General features: G+C 52.1%; 1 protein-coding gene across 4 annotated transcripts; it reads right to left on the bottom strand.

The window, feature by feature from the left end:
• Positions 1–3,504: 3,504 nt before the first annotated feature.
• On the bottom strand, positions 3,505–23,639 carry DHCR7 (7-dehydrocholesterol reductase). 4 transcript variants are annotated; one of them, XM_025451808.3, is made up of 10 exons: positions 20,529–20,565; positions 16,501–16,630; positions 13,926–14,029; positions 13,161–13,383; positions 11,532–11,622; positions 10,540–10,753; positions 8,587–8,791; positions 7,637–7,768; positions 4,459–4,937; positions 3,505–3,876 (listed from the first exon to the last, which is right to left on the bottom strand). In XM_025451808.3, the coding sequence occupies exons 3-9, from the start codon at positions 14,021–14,023 to the stop codon at positions 4,473–4,475; spliced, it is 1,428 nt and encodes a 475-aa protein (XP_025307593.1). In that variant the 5' UTR covers positions 14,024–14,029; positions 16,501–16,630; positions 20,529–20,565; the 3' UTR covers positions 3,505–3,876; positions 4,459–4,472. The 4 variants fall into 4 exon arrangements, with proteins under 4 accessions (XP_025307593.1, XP_035557693.1, XP_025307594.1 ...); XM_035701800.2 differs by lacking the exon at positions 20,529–20,565 and adding an exon at positions 23,529–23,639 and having other exon boundaries at positions 3,505–4,937; XM_025451809.3 differs by lacking the exon at positions 20,529–20,565 and adding an exon at positions 18,799–19,068 and having other exon boundaries at positions 3,505–4,937.
• Positions 23,640–23,726: the final 87 nt, after the last annotated feature.

Here is a 23,726-nt window from a genome sequence, read left to right as displayed (position 1 = left end):
GTAGCGAGGGCAGAGACGCAGGCCCTCGGGAACCAAACCCCCAGCATGGGGACCTGCATGTACGGGTGATGCCTCAGCATTGAGGTCCTCCCTCGAAGGGTTCAAGCCCCAACCTGAGGTACCCCTCTAGGTATCTGTACTGGAAAGATGAGCCCCCATAATGTCTCACTTTGAAAATCAGCAGGACTTAACTCTGGGAGAGCCAGAGGTCTGCAGGAATCGAAGACCCCAGGCCTATAAGGCCAGCGTGCTATGTCACTGTGTTCAAGACCCAGCACCGGAATGCCTGGGTGGCTCAGTGGTTGAGCATCTGCCTTTGGTCCAGGGCATGATCCTGGAGTTTCAGTATCAAGTCCTGGGTCGGGTTCCCTGCATGGAGCCTGCTTCTCCCTCTGCCTGTGTCTCTGCCTCTCTCTGTGTGTGTGTCTTTCATGAATAAATAAAATCTTAAAAAAAAAAAAAGACCCAGCACGGAGGCAGCAGTCTGAAAAGCACCTAGGGCTGTTCACGAAGGGCATCGATATATTGAGTGATTTTAGGACGTGTGCTGGAGGAGCAGGGATCTACAGGAACTTTCTCCAGGAACGAAGCAGGGGCAGTCACCATATCCCTTGCTGGCCCTGCCCGCCCTGCCCTACCGTCCCTCTGCAGACCTGTCCCATCCAACTTGCTCACCCCTGCCACCCTCCCTGCAAAAAGCAGCTCTGCCCTGGAGGATGGGCATCCCCACCCACCTAGTAGGCCTGCTAGGTGGCAGCCAGCCCCACCCATCAGCACACCTGCAGCACCTGAGGACTCAGTCACAAAAGGAGGACTTGAGAGCCCACACAGGGGACAGTTCCGGAACACCTGCTACTGGCGACAACACTTGAGACCCATGGGACACCTTCATGGCACACCTTCCACGGCAGGCCACGACCTGCAGGGAGATGTGGCTACCTTCCTGATAACAGAAGCAAGCAAGTCGGCCACAATGGGGAGACGGGAGGTTATGTTCCAAACTGAAAAAGAAGACACCACCATAAAAAGGGACTTGAGGAATCTGTGGAGCTGACTTCACGAGTCAAACAGTATTTATCTCTTCAAGTTCCTGCACACGCATGTCGAAACCGCCCTCCAGAACGCTCACGTTGTTTGTGCGGAGAGTGCTGGCCTCCTCCTGACCTTGACGGCACTCGGACCGGCATTTTGCTGACATCTGCCTGTGGGGTTAGCTTTTATTCCTTGAATCGATAAAAACACCAGTTTCTCAGATCCTCCTTGGTCACCTGCAGTTTTTATTAGCTGCCAGGCATGCTGTGTGCTTATCCGTGTCTCTGAGAACATCCTGGTCATTTCACCTGTTATAGACAGCAAGCCGTGGTCAGACGGCCGCATTGCAGATTTCTTCCTTAGAAATCGAGGTCTTAACTCAGCACCTGGGGTTTAGTTTAACAACAGGATTATTGCCTTAGTAGTGAATACAGAAGAAAAAGTGAGCAAGGCTTGATGGAGCATGTGGTGCCTGAGGTGGGGGGGGCCAAAGACATCCCCAGCCTAATCTGCAGAACCTGGGAATGTCGCCGGCCCAAGGCACTGCCTGCGTGATTAGACCAATTACCTTGGGGCCAGGGATTCTCCAGGTGGCCCCGTGTAATCACAGGTGGCCACGTGAGGCAGGGCCCACGTGGCTGCAGGATGGGAAGCAGGGGCTGGAGGGACCGGGCCACCAGCCTGGGGATGCCAGGAGCCGAGAGCTAGAAGACGGGGTAGGACCCTCCCCAACAGCCTCCAGAGGAGCGTGGCTTTGCCGACCGATGCCTTCATTTTAGTCTTATAAGACTCATTTTGGATTCTTAAATCCAGAACTGTGATAAAATAAATTGATGTTGATTGGTCACAGGACTGGAAGCAAACGCCCCTGGGTTTGAATGCGGCCTCTGCCTCTTGCTGGTTGCATCACTGGGGATGAGTTGCCTCAACCCCTGAGCCTGTTTCTTGGCAGGATCAGCCTCTGGAAACAGGGCCAGCAGCCTGCCAGCCCTCAGAGGGTGAAGGTGAGTGCCCACAGAGGGCGTTCTCTGACTAGAGGTCAGAACGCAGGCTGGGCTAACATTTCATGGCACGCTGCCGGAGCCAGTAGGATGGGCTCTGGGAGAGGGGCCGCTGCCTCCCAAGGCCCAGCGGGGAATGGGATGTGCTACGTTTAAGCTCCTCGTGGGCAAGGACCTATCTGAATGTGGCCACGCAAGTTCCTGCGCCAGCCCTGTCCCAGGGGCTGCTGACAACTGGCAAGGCCCAGAGGACAGAAGGAGCCTTTCCCAGAGTGGCACCACCTTCCCGCCCCCCACTGGCCACGAGGCTTCACCATCTCTGCTGTGCTGTCCCTCCTGGCTCTGGGGGTCCAAGCAGCCCCTCTCTCTTGGGGAGGAGGGAAAAGGCAGGCCGTTTGCCCAGAGGCCCAGGGTCTGTGGCTTCACCCTGCCCTGAGAATTTCTAGAACTTTGTAACCAGCACCTCACAGAGGCCTCAAAGGTCCTAATCTCACTGTGCCCGGAGCTAGGGCTCTTGGGCTCATCTTGGTCTTGCCAGAAGTGAGCCTCTCCTGCACAAAGTGGGGGCAAGCCTGGCTTGCATTTGCTGAGCACGCTGCATACAAGTGTCAACCTGCAGCCCTGCCCAGAAGTGCTAACACACACATACACATACAACTGGGCTCGTGGACAGACAGATCCCAGGTGTGGACACACAGCTCTTCTACAAATTCAGCCTGAGGAAGCCCTCTCAAAGCAAGGCAGGAAAATAATAATTGCCCTTCCTTTTCAAATGGGAAAAGCCAAGGCACAGAGAAGGCAAGTCACCGGATCTAGGTCCACAGCTGTTTGGTGGAGCCAGGGCCGGAGCTCACAAGCAGCACCCTCCAGTGTCCTTGAAATGAATTCACTTGGTGTCAGAGAAGGAGAGGTGCACTCTACTCAAGGCCATCCAGGGCAGTGGCTCTCCAGGCTGGTCAGTATTCCAGTCACGTGACTTGTGACAAACACAGATGCCTGGGACACCCTCAGCGTGGGGGCTGGAATGAATGGGCAAGAGAGCAGCAGCCTGGGTGAGGCCCGTGTTCTCATCCCACTGGGCTGTACAGCCAGTTCCTTCTGGAAGCAGGGGAGGTGCTGCCCGGCACCGCCCTCCCTGCCCACAGCTCGCTCCTCCCCAGTCTCTGCAAGCAGAAGGCAAGGCTCACTGCTACCCAGCATCTCTGTTCACTGCCGCAGGCAGGCAGCCAGGCAGCCAGGCTGGGATTTCTTCCTTTGGTGAATGTGATCGACGTCCACTCCCAACCCAAGAATAGCCCCAAGAGCGGGCAAATGGTGGGGGAAGGCTGGCACCGGTCCCCTAAGTCCCCTGGGGAGCATTCACAGCTTTGAAGCAGTACCCAAGCAGCTCTTCAAACGCATCTTGGGCACCCCCTCTATGTACCAGAAACCGAGCCCTTACGTGCAATCAGGCCCAATCGAGAAAGAGAAGTTTGATCAGGGCAAGTTTAATATAAAGAATTATCAAGTCTACTAAGGCAATAATGTTCAAAGAGAACTCTCAAGAAAACCCTAGGGTTAACGGCAAATGCCCAGGGTAAAAAAAAGTTCACTTGAAAGGTACCCCCTCCTGGAGGCTGGGATTCACATCTTGCTGGAGAAGGCTCCCTGGACAGCACACAGGTTTGCTGGGCTGCCTGAGCCAATGTGTGCAGTCACCAGGCAAGCGGGATGCACCCCACAGAGGGGTGGCAGGCGAGGCTGGCGGCCGGACGCTCAGAGGGTCAGACCCTGGGAGCTGCGGCCCATGCTGGGACCTCTGCATGCTCTGGGCAGGCACCTTGGCTGTCTCCTCACTGCAGCCCTGCAGACGTGAGCAACAGGGAAGGAGATGTCACTGAAACCAGAAAGAGAAGCCCCCTCGTCCGTGCAGTGTCCCTCATATATAACATCGTGCATACAGCAAAGAAGAGATGTCCACAGGGTCCGGCTCAGGATCACAGAGCAGGTAAGGAAAGCGCATCTGGGGCCGAAAGGCAATAAATTGGTAATTGGAGCACCTGCTATATCCACGTCCCCCCTTTATTTCGTGAGGATGAGTGATAGCAAGCAGGTGTCTGCTCCAGGTTGGACACCAGCATGTCTGGTTCCCAACACACAGGAGAGACACAGGTCATCGTTGGGGGGGGGGGGGTCAAAGGTGAGCAGGCCCTCCACCTGCCCGCGGATCACTGCATAGAGGAATCTGCTCGCTTCTGCTGCCAGGGAGGCAGGTGGCACGAGCCCTAAGGACTCCCCTGGGGCCAAGGGGGAGCAGCGCATCCTGAGCACCAGGCTCATTCCATTTCAGATGAGGGACTGGAAGCTCCTGGGTGGGGGAGGGCTGCCAGGAGCCCCAGCAGACCAGCCTCATGTGCTCTTCACCGCCCCTCACGGCTCCTCCTACCAGGGGACGGTGCTTCAGAAGATCCCGGGCAGCAGGCGGTGGGGCACGGCAGCCGTGTAGCGCTTCCAGTCACTGCCGTACTTGTTGGCGCAGCGGTGCTCATCCCGGAGGCAGCGGTGGGTCAGCAGGATGGTCATGTAGATGATGTAGAAGTACGGCAGCAGGTGGCCCCCGCCGCAGGCCAGGCAGTAGGCCAGGCTGCCCATCAGGTCGCCCGTGTAGTTGAGGTGGCGGGCCACGCCCCAGAAGCCCGACACCAGGAGCTTGCTGTGATGCTTTTGCCCATCTGCCGACGTGTACATGCACTCGATGACCTTGGGCTTCCTGCCCCAGATGAGGCAGCGGCCGTCCGTGCGGCGGAACAGATCCTTCTGATGGTTGGCCATCCGGAAGATATAGTAGCCGAGCAGACCCAGCAGCAGGATGCCGGTGGCATGCAGGGTGGACAGCTGCACGGGGTGGTAGACCAGGTACAGGCCCTGCAGGGCGACAGGGAGCACGGCCGGGGTTCCGATCCCACTCTGCCCCAAACAGCTGCCTACCCATCCCGTGTGTCTGCAGGGCGACAGGGAGCACGGCCAGGGTTCTGATCCCGCTCTGCCCAACTAGCTGCCTACCCATCCTGTGTACCTGTTTCCTCCTTGTAAGCAAAAGCACCTGTGTCAGAGGGTGGTTGTGGGGGTCAAGTGTGCACAAGAGACAAATCTTTGTATCTACCTGCCTTCCTCCCTTTCCATGTACCTATATACATGTGTCCACATACACACATGTATGTCATATGTGTAGCGTAACTGTAACTTACAACACAAAAAAAATATCATCTGAACACAATTTCATAAAAAAAAAAACCCACAATTTTATGATGGTTGACTTTATGTCACCTTGGCTAGGTCACATACCCAGACATTTGGTTGAACAGTGGTCTTGCTGTCAAGGCATTTTTTTAAGATAAAAGTAACACTTAAATTGGTACTTATGAGAAAAGCAGTGTATCCTCCACCATGTAGGTGGGCCTCATCCAATCAGTTGAGGCTTAAAAAAAAAAAGGTCAACCTCCCTTCAGAATGAGAGTGGATTATACCAGCAGATGGCCTTCAGACTCCAGCAGACCCTGACATCAACTCCTTGGACCTCCAGCGTGCTGGCTGCCCTAAAGATTTCAGACTTGCTGGGCCCCCCTGATCACATAAGCCAGTTAATATTTCTCTCCTCTGTGCATGTGTGTATGTGAATATGTATGTATATATATACAGATATATACACACATGTGTACGTAGGTTTATATGAGGCCTGGAACACAGTAAGAGACACGTGGGTATGATCCCACGTGTGATCTACTGTGTAGGCGTGTAGCTATATACCGACAATCCACTGCTATTGGCTCATGTGCCTGGAGCATGGAGCTCACAGAACCAGGGAACCCAGGGCGAGCAACCAGCCAGGTGGAGAAGCAGGTGCAGGTAGACCATGGCGGGACTGGGTCCCAGAGCCCCAGGCCAGGGCTCTCTCCCACGCTTGCTCTGCTGTGACTTTCCTGCTTGGGGACACTAGGCGGGGCTCCACCAGCCCAAGTCAGCCCCTGTCACTGCCTCATGCAGGACTGGCTGCCACCACTTGGCCCCCATGCAGGTGACCAGGCCTTCCTACACAACTGCCCAGGCAGCCGCCCTGCTCACTGCCAGCGAGGCCAGAGCCCTGGACTATGCTCTCTTCCCTGTCCCCAGCCTCCTTGCTCACTCATGGAATGAACAGGTGGCGTCTGGCCAACGCCTTCCAAGCTGCCACACTCAGCACGTCACGGAGCAGGGGTTCTTGTAGGAGTTAGGAGAGCATGGGAGCCCGATGACGAGGCCTCCCCTAATCCCCTACTGCCTCAGACACCCCGAGGCAGCTCTGCATGGAGTGCAGGGTGAGTGGGCAGCAGCAACCGGCCACCTGGCCACATCAGTCAGATGCCCCTCCATGGCTTCGTCCAGCCCTGCTGAGGGGGAGCTGCCCTAGTTTTCCAGAGGGGTCTGGGGCTGTGCTCAAGGCTGCCTCCCCTAACTGGTGTGAACCCAGGTCCCTGTGGCTCCTTCAGCCAACTCTGTGACACCTGAATTCTGTGGGGCAGGCCAGGGCTCTCCTGAGGACCCCAAGCCCCTTCCGAGCTGCCTCCTCTGAGCCCTGAATTCTCTCACTAGTAAGACTTAGCAGGGGCCGGTCCACCTGTCTGGAATATTCTCAGACCCAGCATCAGCACTGCTCTCAGCCCAGCTGTAATGGGATCTCTCAATGCGTCTGCCCACCACCCTAGGCAAGTCAGGGGCTCCTCCTGGGCCCTCTCTCGGAAGCCAGCACCCCTCCCTGCACCAGGCTGCCTTTCCCACTGACTGTGAGCCCTGAGGGGCACAGCCCACGCCCGTCTCCTTTGCTTCTGCATCTCCAGCACGTGCTGGCACTACACAGATGCTCATCACGAGTTTATGGAACAAACAAAGGTGAGAAGGAAAACCTCTCATCCTTCAACCACTAAGATTTGATATGAATATAAATACCCCCCTCCATCCACCCAGCTCAGCCAAATTATTCCTTTTAACCCAAAGTCTATACCATGTCATCTTTAAGTGTCACACGCTGTGTCCCCCAAATTCATAACTGGAGCCCTAACCCTGAGGACCCCAGAATGGATCTATACCTGGAGATGGGGTCTTTAGAGTGTATTCAAGGTAAAATGGGGTCACCAGCATGGGCCTGAGCCAGTGTGACTGGGGTCCGTATGAGAAGAGGGGATCAGGACACAGACACACATGAAGGGACAACACCTTGATGACCCAGGGAGAGCATGGCTGTCTACATACACACAGAGAGGCCTCAGGAGGACCCCACCTGCCCACACCTGCATCTCAGGCTTCTAGCCTCCAGGACAGGGGGACAGTGAGCATCTGTGGCCCAAGCTCCCCTCCCAGTCTATGGTATTTGTCACGGAGCCCAAGCTGACTAATACACCAAGCCTTCCCTTCCTCCTGGAAACAGGGAGTGGCTCCCCTGTCCTGTCTCTGCTGTCTCCCAAGCACAGCCCATGTGTGGGAGTGGAGCTCAGTATGTGCTCGGCCGTGTCTCCGAGGGCAGCCCTGGGCATGCCTAGGGCCCTAACAACTGAGTGTTCCACTGGGCCGCGCACCACATGGCTCCTCACCTGCAGTGTGTAAAGGTACGGCAGCCAGACACAATCCCCCCAGCCCAAGTACCACCCAAAGTGGTCGTGGCAGATGTCGATGGTCTTCAGGTACCACGTTTCATTCCAGAAAAAGTCCAACACGTAGATGGCCTGCAAAACAAGGAGAGCCGTGGACTGACCCAGGGGCACCAAGGGGCCCTCAGGAAGACCACATTTTCATAGATGAGGAGGTGGCACCTGGGGTGTTTCTGAGCTCCTCGGCCATGCACTCCACTGGGCTGCTTCCATGTTTCCACCATGCCTGGGACACAGGGGGCAGCTGGAGAACAGGTCAGGGGGCCCTATACGCAGAGAATCTGCACAAGTGGGGCACCCAGCAATGCCCTAGGAGATGCCACCTGGGCTGCGGAGCTCAGAGAAGACCAAGGTCACTCCAGCAGAAGAGCTTGGGACAGCCCACAAGGAAGGAGCACTGTATGCCAGAATCCATGTCAGCTTGGAAGCCCTTTACCCATGGGTACCCCAGGACATGCCCTGCCAGCTGCCCCTGCAGCTGCCCCAGCACCTGCCCCAGCCAGGTGACCTGTGTCCTTCCACACAGATGGAGAAAAGGTGGAAATGGATTACCGTCCCTCCTCCCAACCTGAGACCCACGGGGAGACCCGTATGGGAACACACTTCACAGACCATAAACTGTGAATACAGCCAGGACCAAGGAGGTTAACAAGTGTCCCCTGGGAAAGAGGCCCTGCACCAAAGGAGTCCCCAGGGCCAGCGTGACACCTGATACACTGTGATTGAATCTGTCCCCATGTGCTCCCTCACCCGCTCCCCAGAGATGCCCAGAAAGGGGCTGACTCCCTTCTAAATGCAGTGGGTTAAGGTTTTGCAAAAACTATCTGGCTTCCAGGTTTCCCTGCACCCAGCAAGCATCAGTTCTTCCACCCCTGTGGCTGCAGACAGGCTACCTGCAGGATGTTGACCAGGACCATGGCGTTGGTCACTTGGCCGTGGAGCTCCCGCTGCTTGGCCGCAAAGGACAGGTTGATGAGGGTCCAGGCAACGATCCCGGGGCGTCCGTTGAAGAACAGCTTGAAGTCAAACCACTTCCCAATCCGGGGGTTAAACTCAATGCCCATCATGTAGTTGTAAAAGAAATTGCCTGTGAATTTGCTTGAAAATAGAAAAAACACATACATTTAGCCAAAGAGCGTGTCTCACGCACAGGGCCTGTGTGTGCGCATGGACACAAACACCCCGCCTAACCCTGGCATCAGCTGCTGAGGTGCAAGCAGATGACACACCGGTCCCTTCATGTCCCACCGGCTCTCACTGGACACTCAGCTCCAGCTTGGCAGAGTCATCATGAGAAACAGGCACCTGGGCTGCCTGCTGCCTCCCTGGGAAGGTGGGCGGGGGGGGGAGGTCTTCCCTTGAGCTGCCAGGTTTCTCCCCACCCTCCTCCAGGCCCCCCTTGAGGCACGGCCCGCTGAGCTGCATAACTGGCTGCATAACTACATGAAGATCTTATTTTGCAGTCAAGCATAGTTGGAAAGTTGCAGTCAAGGTTGGAAGTGACTCACAGGGTGCTCGGGCCCCCACGGGCAAGTCAAATGACAAATCATGCCCAGATCTCTACCTGGGTAAAAGCAGCATGCTCAGAACCAGGTGCCTGGCTCCAGCTTCCCGACCCCAACCCTTGCTAGTCATTTGTTGCCCTGGTTCCTGACCCCACAGCCCTCTCCAGGGGTGACGCAGAATCAGCCAAGATGAGTGATATGGAGACCTTCCTCAGATATAACTTGTAGACACATAAGGATTTCTGTGTTAATGAGATAAAACATTTTCATGTTTGTTTCCCTCAGGATAAGTATTAAAAAAAAAAAGCAAAATATATAAAGTCTACAACAGGTGATTAATTAGAAAGCACTGAAAATGACTCACAGAAGACTAGCCTCATTACCTAATTACCACACAAGTCACAAAGCACCATCATCCAAAGATGTTTCCCAAGAGCAAGAGTTAAAAGAAACATATTTTGGGTTTTTTTGGGTCCCTAAATGTACGGGGGACTAAAATGTAGGCACCCAAGCACAAGGGTCTCATTCATGACTGCTTACATCCATCTATTGGAGGAACCCAACCAACATCTATTGGTGGAGGTAGAGATGGATGGAGGGATTGAGGGAGGCAAGGATGAAGGACGGGGGTTGGACAGGTAGATGAGTGGGTGGGATGAATGGAATAGGGTTGAATGGGTAGATGGGAAGATGGGTGGAGGGTGGGTTAAATGGAGGGATGGATGGGTAGATAGGTAAATGGGTGGGTTAAACAAATGAGTTGGTAGGTAAGTGGATGGATAGATGAATGGATGGAAGGATGCAGGGGTGGGTGGGTGGATGGATACATGGAAGGACGGGTGGGTGGGTGGGTACATGGATGTATGGATGGAGAAAGAGCTAGATGAGGAGATGGCTAGCTGGAGGGCTCACAACTCTCCAACCCAAAGCTTCCATGAGAAGGCACCAACCAGTAGGGCTCTCCCTGGGAGGCTCTCACATTAAAACTACTGAGATAACAATACTCCTCACTAAGGTTGTTTCAGGCCAGACTTATGTTCCAGAGATGGAGGCAATGGGCTGCCTTTTCCACTTTCCTGCTCCCATGATAGCCCTATAGGTGATGACTTGGCTAAAGATGGACTTGGCCATCTTCCACTGCATTCTTCCTAAGGCAGAAGAAGACCTCTGGACATTCAGAAAGGATGTTTCCCAGAATCAAACAAGATCTGTTAGGCATCTCCTTCAAGGATTCTCCTTCTTCAGGGCTTTACAACCTCCTATCCCAAGGTCGTAGAGAAAGGCAAGGGGTGGAAAGGCCACATTCCACTTTAGGCCTGACCAGCATGCTAAAGAACGTACCAGTCTTTGGCACTGGTGGGGAAGAAATAACCCTTGATCATGGCAAAGGTGGAAACCGCATAGCCGAGGATGTTGGCGCACCACAGCAGTGGTATCCAGTTGTCGAAGATGATGGTGGGAGAGAACCAGGACAGGACATGAGAGTTTGCAAACCAGAGAAGGTGTGTAATGAGCCACGCTTGCAGGCCATTGATTTCATACTTGTTGACAATCCCTGCAGACAGAAGATTCAACAGTCAAAGTGTTTTCCTGACTGAAACAGCAGCTGGTGCAGACCCTCCCTGCTTTGTGGGCCTCGGCTGCTCCGGGCCTGTCTGGGACACCCAGGTCACAGCCCTGAAGCTGCACAGCTTCTGCTATAACATGGGACCCCAGGTCAAAATGCCAGTAGCACACACCACACAGTCCAGGAATTAACTGCTTGTGCTTTCAGAGTCCTGGGAAGAGGCAAAGGGCTCAGACTAGTCCTCTGGTTCTGATTCTCCTTAGCCAAGCACAGGCTGGGTCACCGGCCTGTAGTTTGCTGGAGGGAGAGGATGCCTCCAAGGTACTTGTCGGGAAGCACCACAGCCTCCCTGCTGCCCTGGGAGCCCCATGCAGGCAGGGACAGGGCGGATTCCACCTGTGTTCTCCCTGCGGGGCTCCCCGGGTTCTCAGTGACGGTGGGGAATGCACGGACCAGGCAGCTCTGCAGGCCCCTAGTCCCCCTGCCTGGATGCCAGGGGCCAAAGCAGTGCTCTGGGTCGGGAGACGCTTCAGGAGCCCCAATTATGTCAACCAATTGCGAGGGCCAGGGCCAGTCAGTTTCCTGTCCGCTGAAGAATGGGATCTCCAACCTCGGGCCGGGTCAGCCCTAGGCTGTGGCAATGTCCCAGCAAAGTTCACTTTTATTTTGTCAGTGAGCACACTCCGGAGTGGAAGCAGCAGGGGATGGACAGGCCCCATGAGACAAAGAGGCAGGGAGAGAAGAAGGACCCACGGGCTCAGCTTACCTGCGGGGGTCACGGCACCCTCTTGAACACCTCCCACGTAGCCCGGCAGAAACTTATGGCAGAAGTCAGGAAGTGCCATGTACAAAAGCACCTGCGGCAGAGATTTTAGGCTGTGTCACTGGTGGCCTGGAGGGTCTGGCTGTTTCCATACAACCTTGCTTTCATTCACTAACATGACCCACGCAAAAGCACCGCATGAACGGCAGAAATGCTGATTTGGGTCGGTCATTCCTTCCAGAAGAGTCCGTGGCCCTGGGAGGGAGTGGAGGCCGCAGGCCTGGTGGGGCTCTGAAGGGAGCACAGCCCTGAGTGGGAAGCTCATTACCACATAAAGCTGTAGAGCAGTCTCCCCCCAGCAGAGCCCACGAGTCCTCCCCACTCACATTTCTGGGGCCATTTAAGAGAGTGAAAGAATTCACATGCCATGCAATTCACCCTTTCAGACCTTTTCAGGCTCATTTCGTACATTCATAGGGGTGTGTAACCACTGCCACCATCCAGTTCCAGAACATGTCCATCACCCCAAGACAGAACCCCAGCCTCGCCATAGCACACATGAGTGCCCCACTCCTTCTCCCGGCTGGGTAATGTTCTGCTGCATGGAGGGACTATGTTTGGTTTTATCCACTTGTCCACTGGCATTTCTACTTTTAGGTCTACTCATGCTGCCCCTTCTTGTTTTTCACCCAAAGGGACCAAGAGACCGGAAATAAGGGTGAGCCTGAAGCCCAAAAGTTGGGACCCTGAGGAAAATCTACTACAAAGGGTTGGAGCTATCCTCAAGGGAAGAAGCCTGGGATGTGAGGGGGGAGCCTTTTCCCGGCTCCATTTCCCTGGATTCAGATAATAAACAACCCTGCCTGTTCACCAGGTTGTTTGTGCCCAACAGCGCCTTCCTGGTGAATGCCTCCTGGTCTCAAAGGCCAGTGTGGTCACAACAGAGGTGAGGCTGTCATTGGCCAGGACTGTGAAGCCACCTACTGGGAACACAGGCTTTGGCTTTGCTGAGTGGTGTCTCTTGTAACAAAGAATATCCTTCTGGGGTCTGGAATGTTCCTTCCCATGAGCTACCTTTTTTTTTTTTTTAAGATTTTATTTATTTATTCATGAGAGACACAGACAGAGACAGAGAGAATCAGAGACGCAGGCAGAGGGAGAAGCAGGCTCCAAGCAGGGAGCCTGATGTGGAAACTTGATCCCATGACCCCAGGATCACGTCCTGGGCAGAAGACAGGCACCAAATCACTGAGCCACCCAGGGATCCCCCCATCCCATGGGCTACTGATGAGAGAAGCTTCCTGTTGTGCACTGGGCTTCCCTAGGCCAGCCCTGCCTCACACCCTCCCACACGGTCTTGTTCCATACGAGTATGCATGTCCCTGCAGGGCTGCACGTGTTCCTGAACTGTGGGGAGGCTCCCACCCCACGTGTGTTAGACACCGTGATGCCACCAGGTGCATTCTATTAGAAAACAAAGCTAAGTGGGTCAGGCTCCAGGTAATGCCCTGCTGGGGCCTGAGAACAATGCCAACCTAAGCCAGGGTCCCGTTTCCCAGAAAAGTAGCCATCCCAGCAGAGGTACACTTGGCACTCACTGTGCCCTGACGACAGTAGCCAGGGAGGGCTGACCTGGAACGTGACCCATAAGGCATACAGCTGGGCTGCTTTCTTTGTCACAGGTGGTGTCTTGGCCCAGATGTCTGAGAGATGAGCACGCCCAGTGGCGACATCCATCACGGGGGCAGTCAGAGAGCAGCTGTACTGGTCACACGCCATGATGAAGTAGTACACAATGAAAGGTGCAAAGAGCAGCAGAAAGATGACGCTCGCTAGCGAAAACCAGTCCACCTCCCTGCAATGGCAGACAACAGACAGTCATGCAGGGCCTGGCTGGCCCCATGACCTTGCAGACAATGTTTTGCGTGTCTGTATGGGTTGCCTTGTTCAAACCGGCCAGTGTCTCAGACAGCTGTTCGCTCTCTGTGCGGAGGCCTCCCTGTTGCCTGGAAGAGCCATTTAACGTGTGTGCTCTACCGTGAGCAGCAGAGAAGTTGATGGCTCTGTGGGCACCCAAAGAAAGCCCAGAGCCCAAAGACCTTTTGCAACCCACAAGGCCAGAGGCTTCCTGGTTCCTGGCAAGGGGGCTGCTCACCCACTCCCAGGTTTCAGGAGAACAGAGACAACAGCGAGCTGCACAGCCAGGGTCAGCCTGTTTTGGGCAGTTTTTCATTTCTTCTTCAACTCCTTACTTTCTAAAAGGGAAAACTGCTTACTTTTCATTAGTCTGGATGATAAAAATTGTATTTAATATAGCCCCTAAAATCCCAGAGGCTGGCCACCTCTCACTAAGACCTCCTTTTGTTTTCTAGCTGGGAAGACTGGCAAGATCCTTACCAGGCACGACCCCACTGCCCTTGAGTCTCGTCCCTGCTGTTGGCGATGCTGCCCGGACTCTTGGTTTTGGGAACGCTGGGTGGAGATTTTGCAGCCATTGAGCCCTGAGAGAAGAAGACATATCCCGCTCAGATCATCCCATGAACAACCACCACATTTCCCTGCCACATCTGTCACTGCTCAGACTCCGCAGGACTCGCCTCTTTCACTTGCCTACTCACTACCTTGTCCTCAATGGCAGATTCCAGGCAGAGGAGAGATCATGGATTGTTCTGCAGCCTTTCCTTCCTAAAATCTGCAATAACTTCCCACGTGGCCCTCCTACTTCTCTTGATTCAGGCTCAGATGGAGGCAGAATGCCCTCTTGCCATGTGAACTAACCCAAGGCTCAGAGCTCTCTTGCAATCTGCTCCTGTCTCCTGTCCTCCCCACTCTCTACTCATACCTTCTAAACCAGACACATTGGGTCTTTAATGATCCTTGAATATGGTTCATCTCATTCATGATTGCTGCAACTTCTGCTTAGAACATGCTTTGCAGGTCTCCTCATTCAAGTCTTTTGTAAAATGTCCCCTCCTTAGTATGACCTTTTATTTTTCCTGGAATTAATTATCACTAATTTTTTTTCTGATTGCTTTTATAGAGGTATCATACGCATTGGCCATTTTTTTACACACTTGAACACAATAAAATTTATCATTTTCATTCTCCCTCTCCCCTATAGCCATTCATCTTGAACCAATCTACAAGCCAATCAGCCAAACCATATTGCCTGCACCCCAAACCCCCTGCCAAGGCACTCTACCTGTTACTTTATTTTCTTAATAACTCTTCACATCATGTAGACTGCTTTTTAAAATTTGAGTGCATGTCTATTGCCTGTCTCCCTCCATTAGAATGCTGGCTCCCCAAGTTCAGGAAACATATGTCCTATTCATTGCTCTACTACCAAATCCTAGAATGTAGTCTGGTTCATACAGTGCATTCAATACATTATCACTCTACAAAAAAAAAAAGAAAAAGGTAGAATAACTGAACTTGTCTATGGGGGAAGCAGTGATATCTACACTTCCAGAATAAGTTCTAATTATAAAGTTTCAAAATATCAGGGATAAGAAAAAATTACTTTAAAAGTTTTTACAGAAAAATCCTGAATTAAGAATCCTACCAGCAGCAAGTTGGATTCTAGAAGACAATGGCGGAAAACTTTAAAAACTCTGAGGGAAACTTTTTTGCAACCTAGAATTCTATCCCTGGATTAACTATTATTCAGAGAATACACAGGATCCAAGAGAGCTGCTTAAAGGAAAGCCCAATGAAAGGACAAAGGGCTGAGAGCTGTGCAGTGCACCAGACAGTAACCAGGCTACACTGGTACAAAATGAATAGCTATAATGGGAAGGAGAATGGAAATGATGAATTTTATTGTGTTAGAGCATGAAAGATTACTGATATGTATGACAGCTCTGTTAGAGTATTCAGAAATAATAGAGATAGATGCATAGAAACTTTATTAAATGGGAAGGAAGGAAGGAAGGAAGGAAGGAAGGAAGGAAGGAAGGAAGGAAGGAAGGAAGGAGAAAAAGAGAGAGAGAAAAAAAAAGTCATATAAGGGGGAAAAAAAACCCAAACCATAATTATAGTACATTATTTGGCCTAACAGTAAATAATAGCAACTTTGTTATAACAACGCAAAATCTGGTTATAGACTGAATACTGGATGTATAGAAGGATACATAAAGTTAGGAATGGCAAAAGCAAATTATTTAAAAATAAGCAGGTAAAAATAAAATAAAATAAAATAAAATAAAAATAAAAATAAGCAGGTAAAAACAACAACACAAAAGTAACTAAAAGAATGAAAAGTAAAAAAGAAAAAAGAATGAAAAGTATTTGCTTCTGGGAGCTGAGACTATAGGATGAATTGGGGAACTGTTTATTCTATATATAAGCCTTAAAACCCATTAATTTGTTTAAAAATGTAAACACGAGTTACTTTAACACAAATGTACATTAAAAAAAGTTTCAGTGACAAAACAATTTTCACTTGTGGTGTGGGAACCGTAGCAACATCACTTAATTTTCACAGGTTAGTTAGTTGGAACATCTATCCATGATGTACAAAGTAGGATGAGCAGTTCTTTATAGACCATCCATCTTTACAGCCCCGAAACAGAATACAGAGCTTGGTGTGTGGCAGTCACTTTGACTGAACATGGTAGAAAACTGTAAAAGGGCCAGAAACATACAGGCTCAAAGCCAAACGGAGAGTGCTGCCAAAAGGAAAAAGTGTATCTTCTACAGATTAAAACAAGCCCAAGTAAATATTTTGAGATTACAGAGTTCATTCACCCAGGAGTCCCCTCTGTCATAAGCATTGAATCTTATAATAAATGTGTAAGTTATATCCTTGGCACTAGGCAGCCGGAAACCTGAGAGAGGGAGGTGCTTAGGGTATATTTCATTTTGTTCCTAAGACTCACAGACAGGAGTAGATGTACCAGCTGTCTTTACCTGTTCAAAGTTAGAAAGTCACTGTCTATGCCCATGAACAACCGTGCTAAGACATGCTTACCTCCAACGTCTTGTCTAAGGGTTTCACAGCAGAATGGAAGTGTTCCTTCTGGAATGGGCCACTCTAAAATCTCTAGGCTCTCTTGATTCAAAAGGCCCACTTTATCCTTCTCAACCCACTGAGCAAAGTCCTGTAGGGACACAAAGATGATGAAGACACTCAGGGAGCTGACATTTCAGGATTGAGGGCAGATAAGGACCTAAATGGCATTTATTCAAGGCTCACTGTTGGAACCAAGTGAGAAGTGCAAGCTCAGCATTTGGGGTTCAAAAGCAGAAGATATGGGAAGCATGGGAGAGGAGGGAGAAGGCACTATTACCACCCAGCTTCTTTGCCTGGCACACACAGCACCAGGCAAATAGTAAGTACTTAATGATACCGGGGGGATTGAATGGAAGTCTTCATGGAGGCGTCACTTGGGCATGAGCCTTGGCACACGAAGATGCAGACCTGACCAGTAGCGATGAACAGAAAGGCGTTTTCTTTGAAGACTTACACCAAGCAGCCACATAGGCATCTGAAACATTCCCTGAAGCTTTATAGTACCACAAGCCTGAATCAAGCCCCTAGAGTTATCACATTCCATTGATACATTCTAGAAGCCAGTAAGAGCCTAAGGACATGAAACAGCAGTGAGAGTGATATGGGCTTGGAGCCTGGCTCTCTGCAGACTTGTGGGACCTAGTGACCTTCCTCCGTGTCTTGGGTCATGAGTGTGTATGCATGGGAGGGTCTGCAGCAGTTGTTAAAGCTGGGTGAGGGAGAGTTAGTGTCCCACATCTGGGAATAAAGACCAGCCAGGGAAGTGGATGGGACTTTCTGGAACCCTGGTCAGGTCCTCTGACTGGTCTTTGAGTACCCCAGGCCAAAGCTAAAGGGACAAGGCCCCTGAGGGTTTGAGGACGACGTAGGAGAAATGCCTGACCCTAAGCTTCTGATTGCCAAGGCATCCCTAGCAAAGACATCCATCTCAAATAAACATATTACCAGCTGCTTGACCTGGCTAACAGCCAAACAACCAGAGAAGGATCAGGCCACTCCTTTCCACAAAAGTCTGCTTTCAGAAAGCCCTCGGTGACCAAGATAGTTGATCGCTGCAGTGATCCCACTTCTTCCTATGCCCTAATTCCCACTCTATGCTTTAAACTGGCCAATAAAGAGTGAACCCATGAAACCCCAGGCTCCCAACCCTGACCCTAATGAAGACAGAGCACCAAGCCCATACACTCTCTTTCTCCATGACCCACTGTGGCTCTGGGCATTCTGTGTACCCTCCAGGACCTGTGAGTAATAAGCCTTGCTCATTGGACCTCCCCAATGGTTGTTGCTGAGGAGCATCCTGCAATCATCCAGACCATAAAGGCTAGGCCAGCCCTGATGGACCTGGGTGAGGGGAACTGGGGGTGGGAGGGTAGGGGTGGTTTGCCACAGTAATAGGAGCCCAGAAGGGTGCCTCAGGCATTCCCAGCCCACAGTATCACCATCTATAGGCTGAGACCCATACAACAGATGACTTACACCCCTTGGTAGCTTTTTAACATCCTGAAAGTTTAGAAGTTTGGGGATGCACTAGATGCCCAGGAGCACAGCAGAGAAATCTGGGGGCTGGCACAGGGACTACCCCACAGGTCCCATAGTCCCCATCAAGGCTCCAAGTTCTCAGCAGGACCAATTCCTGCTGCCTGCATGGAATCCAAGTTGTGGAACCACCTGCTAGGCCTCAGCTTTCTCATCCATAAAGCAGCTATCACCTGCTTCCTCGAGGACACAAGGTCATGGCACCAAGCGCTCAGAGCCCTCCCTGACCACAACAGAGTTCACCTGAAAGAGCCAGCTATCACCAAAATGACTATCAGCACCATCAAGTCTCAGGAAGGCCCAGCTGGGCTCATGCAGGGCATCAGGGCAAGGCTCAGGCTAGCAGAGGTCTAAGGGCCATGCATCTGCAGTGCCCAGGCGCAAGTATTCTGGTTATGCCCTGCAGCTAACCGTGCTGCCACCTGGTGTCTTAAAACAACAGCCTCTTCATCCTCTCTCTCTGCTTCTGTGGTCAGGAATCTAGCTGGCTAGGCAGCTACGGATTGGGATATGCCAGAGCGCCTACCTTCACATAGCCTGTGTGGGCCAGCCTGGGCGTCTTCACAGCCTGGTGGCCTCAGTGCAATGGGAAGAAGTTCAGGAAACCAGTAAGGGTTCCGACAGACCTGACAGAGTTGTAGCGCCCTGTCTGCGGGCCTGAGAAGACTAGTGACAGCACTCCCCGCACAGTCTGTAGGTTACAGGGAGTTCCACACCCACCTCCTTTCCAGGGGAAAGGAGTCAGGCTCCACTCCTTGAAGGGAGGATCGCCAGATACTAGATGAACAGGAGATAGTGTTGGGGCCGTCCTTGGATGATGCAACCTTTACAGACAGTGGCTATTTACTGAGCCTCCACGGAGTTCCAAGTGCACAATATCTTCCTGAGTTCTTGCACCGGCCCTGGAAAGTGGACATTACGATGTCCGTTTTACAGATGAGGTTGACGTGAGGAAGGTGGAGTGCCTTCTCTGCTCACACACCGACCGGCCTGTGGAGATGGAGGTTAATGACTCCTGGGAGTGGGCTGGAGGAAGAAGATAGGCAAGGACCTCCACATTTGACATCTAAACTCGTGTTACAGCGAGCATCTATTTGCAGCTTTTGGAAGGTAGATTCCCCGGAGCCACAAAGATGCAGCTTACTCTTTAGAATCAAGGCTGTGTGAATTGAGGGAGCGACCACCACGGCAAAGGGCCCAGGGGCAGCAGGCGGGGCTGGGGGTGTGTTGTAAAGAAGCGGCAAGTAAACCAAGAATTACCCCAAAGGTCAGTCTCATCACGCCTTGGGGTAATTGGGGTGAGGTAATTGGGGTGAGGGGAGGCACAGATAACTTCCCTGACCCCCATTCGAACCACAAATGTTCCCACGATTGTGGGTCTTAGGATTCCAAGACTTGTTTAAAAACTCTTTCCGTTGTTGCTAAATTATTTTATGTTTTCTGGAAAATAGGAAAAGAACACCTGTATTCCCGTCACTGGGTAGGGTTCCGGCGTAGAGCTTTTCAGTCTTTTTGACGGCAGACTATCTCTTACTGCCCCTTTTGCCGTGCCACGCTTGGGATCGTGTTTCCAGGCTGAGTCGATTTGTTTTCACCGTCTTCACCGTCGCCGCGTATCTCACTGTAGAAGTGTGTCAGTATTTACCCGATCTTCTTACTGATAGTCAGCAGTGGTTTCTGGTGTTTTGCAAGTATATACAGGAAATCACAATGAGAGTTCTTGCATCTGCCTGTTTACACAGCCGTTGGAATATGTCTCAGGATACACTCCTCCAGGTACATGCCTGGTAGGTAGGTAGGTCTACCTGGCTTCTAGGACTGTCTTCATCCCCTCGCTGATTCTGACGGTTAACATTCTTTCTCACCTTGGGTTCAGGTCGACAGGTCTGTACTCTTCCGTTCCTACTACTCTTATATTATCGAACTCCCAAACCAGACCTGAGCCGTTCGGATAAGGTTCCAAGAAAGGTTTCTGCAGTCGAATACTGCTACCTGGCATCGCCCTCGGAAAGATTAGCTGTTCTCATCATAGTTATCTGAATTTTACCACCAGACTTCTCCATGCCCGGTGGTGCTCAGCTCCCCCACCCCAGGCATCCATATATTTTTTGAGAAAATACACAAGCCTACTCGACATTTCATTAAAAAGAAATCCTTCAAATTGCGCTCAGGAGGAGCGGGTCATATTCTGCTCCCAAGAGCACGCAAAAGGTTTTCTTTTCACTCCACTGTGCAGGCCCTGGCTGCCCGCGTCTCGAACCTGGGCACCCATTGCGGCGCCCGGGGTGGGGTGGGGGTGGGGGTGTCTCTTCACCTAAGGAGCTGCAGGAAGAGCTCAGGTGGGCCCCCGCCGTCAGCCCGGGGCGCCGGGGACCAGGCGCTTCTGAGAGCGGACCACCCGCGACCGCGCACCTGCGCGCCCAGCACCGACGCGCCCCGCGCCCACTCACCTGCACCTCCGGCTCCGCACCCGCCGAGCCCGCCCGTCCCGCCCGCTGCGCGCCCCGCTGCCTGGAGGGGCCGCCCCAAGCCCCACCCCCGGGGCCCGGCTCCGACATGACGTGATGCCACAGACGACCAATCGGAGGCGGGCCCTGCGCGGCCGGCGTCCCTGCGCCCTGCGATTGGTCGCCCGCTTCGCCCCACCCCCTGAGCTGACTCCGGGCCACGGAACGGGCCACTCGGCGCCGCTGGGGCGCGGGATTGACGGCCGAGGGCCCGCCCCGCGCGTGGCTGGCGCAGCTACTGGGGGTCCCCGCACCCACCGGAGCGCAGAACGCAGAGCACGCGCGAGGCCGGGAGCTCCATCCACCCGGTGGCCGCATGCAAGCCTCTTCCCCTGAGCCTCAGTTTCCTCTTTGTGCAAATGGGGCTTCCTGAGCATCTGGTACATCAGGCGCTGGGTCCTAAGCAACTCAAAACGGACATCATCCCTGCTCCTAGGGCTCACGTCAGGCGGGAGATGGGGGGAGGCGGGGGAGGCGGAGGGACAAGTAATCAATAAACGATTATCAGATAAGTGGAGTGTCACATAGTGTGCAGAGGAGCAGAGCAGGGTGGAAGAGGTTGAGCGTGAGTGCTGCTTCACTGGGGGGAGGAGATGGGAGTTTCGCGTTGGGATCACACCTGTGCAGAGATAGGAGGGGAAGAAGCAGCAGGATTGGAAAGAGGGTGTTCTACTGCCTTGCAAGCCCTGCTGGGGCCAATGGCATGGGGCAGATTTGGTGATAAAAACTCACAACAGTTGTCCCGCTTGGCAAGAACGCCCAAGCCTACATACTCCTGCCTCAGCCATCAGCCCCTGGACAGGACCATCCTTGCAAGGACATACCTTGGACAGGGCAGCTGTGCTACCCAAGCAGCCCCTGGAGGAGGGGTGATTGAAGGTGTCTGCTGGCCCCACTCCCAACATTTGGGACAAAGGCCTTGTTTGCAGAAGGATCTGGTTGGCACATCTCTGTGTCCCTCAGAGAGATATTTTCCTGCAGTTTTTTGTTTTGAAAGACGTCAAACATAGAAACCTGTTGAATATATACTAAAGTGGGCGCTCAGCGACTGCCAACAGTTGGCCACGTCGAGTTTCTCTTTCCTGCTTTCTCTCTGTATCCACCCTCCACTTTTTTTTTCCTGAACCATTAATTGGCAGCAGGTAATGTCTTCTTCCTAAATACTTCAGTAACCACCTCTTACATTAGCAAAATAAAACACATTATAGTCTGAAAATTTTGCATCAATCCAATGCTATTATCAAATATATTGTTCACATTTGGTATTCCCCAATCATCCCGTTTATGTCCTTTATAGCTGTTTATTAAAAGCCAAGATCCAATCAGGGAACCACACACACCATGCATTAGGTGTCATGGCTCCTTAGCCTTAATCTAGAGCACTGCTGCTCCAGCCTTCCTTTCTTATCTTCCTCTTTTTTTTTTTTTTTTTAAGTTTGTGTTTTTGGCCTTTTGTGACATGACAATTTTGAAAAGTCAAGACTAACTTTTCACAGCTTTTCTCTCAACCTGGATATGACTGTTTACCTCACTTTTGCATTTAGGTAATGCATTCAGGGCAGGATAATGTACTACAGAGATGATGTGATGTCTTTATGCACCATGTCAGAAGGAACATGATGCCCCTTGGTCACATGCTGATGATGAGTTTGATCGAGGGACTTTTGCCAAAGGTCTTCCATTTTTCCTTTGGTAATTAAAAAGTAGTCAGTGGACTGGAACTTTGAGACTGTGTAAATATGCCTGTTCCCAGATAACCTTTCAGCCAGTCATCTTGCATTTAACGATGACTCCTGCCTGAATCACTGACTTCTTTGTGCAAAGGGGTGATTTTTCTAATTTTATCTCTCCTTCCACATTTATTAGTGGGCATTTTTCTGAAAAGAATTTCTCTTTCTTGCAGCACCTGGGTGGCTCAGTGGTTGAGCATCTGCTTTTCAGGTTGTGATCCCTGCTGATCAGACTGTGATCCCAGGGTCTTGGGATGGAGCCCGCTTCTCTCTTTGCCTATGTCTCTGCTGTCTCTGTGTGTCTCTCGTGAATAAATATTTTTTTTAAAGAATTTCCCTCTTTTAATTTTTTTGTCAGTATGGATTAATGGATTTTTTTTTTACTCATTGACTTGTGTTCTATCTGTGCTATTAATCTTTTTTTAAAAGAAGTTAGTATCTTTGCATATTATCCCATATTTAGCCAGTGGGAGCCCCTTTGGCATGATTCCTTTTTAAAAATAACGTATCTCCATCCTTCTTTGAGCACTTCCTTATTTCCTGCGACAACCAGATGTCCCAGGTGTCTTTCTTTCCTGCCCTGGGCCTAGACTCAGCCGTTTGGAGCAGGAGGTCTTTGAGCAGAGACCTGAAAGAACTGAGGGGTCTCTGGGAATGAAACCTACCAGAAGGAACAGTTGAAGCGAGGAGTAATTCAATTAGCACGTGCTGTTCTCAAGTTTCAAACTGTCCATCACGCACAAGTATTACTTTAGAGGCTGGGGAAAATGTCTTTTAAATGTGAGCACGTGTATGTAGCACAAAAGCAGTATCCCAAGTCGGGAGAAAAATACGGACTATTCAAACAAGGACAGTGTGAGTTCCTTATTCGTACAGGAAAAAAATTGGATTCCTACGCCAAATGGACTACAGAATGAACTGTTAAGAAAAAGTGAACACTCGCCTGCAGCAGTTCTCTCCAAGCAAGAAACGTGGCACCAGGGCAGTTGCACACTCGCCTCCTACTGCTCCACTAGACACCTGCAAGGCCTAGGGAACCGCCAGGCGGCCCCACAGGAGACACCTGGTGGCGAGGAAACGGCAGCGAGCGCCCGCGCGTCCGCACTGGGCTGCTCCAAGCCCCCCCGCACTGAACCGGCAGCTCCTGCTCTATTCCCACAGCGCAGCCCTAAACTGCAGGAAAAAGAAATGAAAACAACGTGTGTGACATTACAGGTATAGAGCCGAGGTGCGGAGCAAACCGGGTGCGGTGTGTGGGGAGGGCTGGAATGAATCAGAGGCGCCCCGCCCCACCTTCCTCCTCCTGCTGCTTCCACCGCGCTGCGGGAGCTCCCGCGGCTTCTCGGCGGCGCGGAGGGGCGCCTCCTTCCTGCGCAGGCGCGGCCGCGAGCTCGGGGGGAGGGGCGGGGCG

This window comes from Canis lupus, chromosome 18, assembly GCF_003254725.2.
Source record: "Canis lupus dingo isolate Sandy chromosome 18, ASM325472v2, whole genome shotgun sequence".
NCBI lineage: Eukaryota > Metazoa > Chordata > Mammalia > Carnivora > Canidae > Canis > Canis lupus.
The sequence above is the reverse complement of the archived record's forward strand: the minus strand, read 5'-3'. Positions and strand labels throughout refer to the sequence as shown.

Coding starts and splice junctions, on each gene's coding strand:
- DHCR7 (XM_035701800.2), bottom strand. CDS start 14,023: ATGGCTGCAAAATCTCCACCCAGCGTTCCCAAAACCAAGAGTCCGGGC. Junction 11,623..13,160: donor CCTTATGGGTCACGTTCCAG/GTCAGCCCTCCC, acceptor TCTCTGCCGCAG/GTGCTTTTGTACATGGCACT. Junction 10,754..11,531: donor GGGTGCCGTGACCCCCGCAG/GTAAGCTGAGCC, acceptor TTCTGTCTGCAG/GGATTGTCAACAAGTATGAA.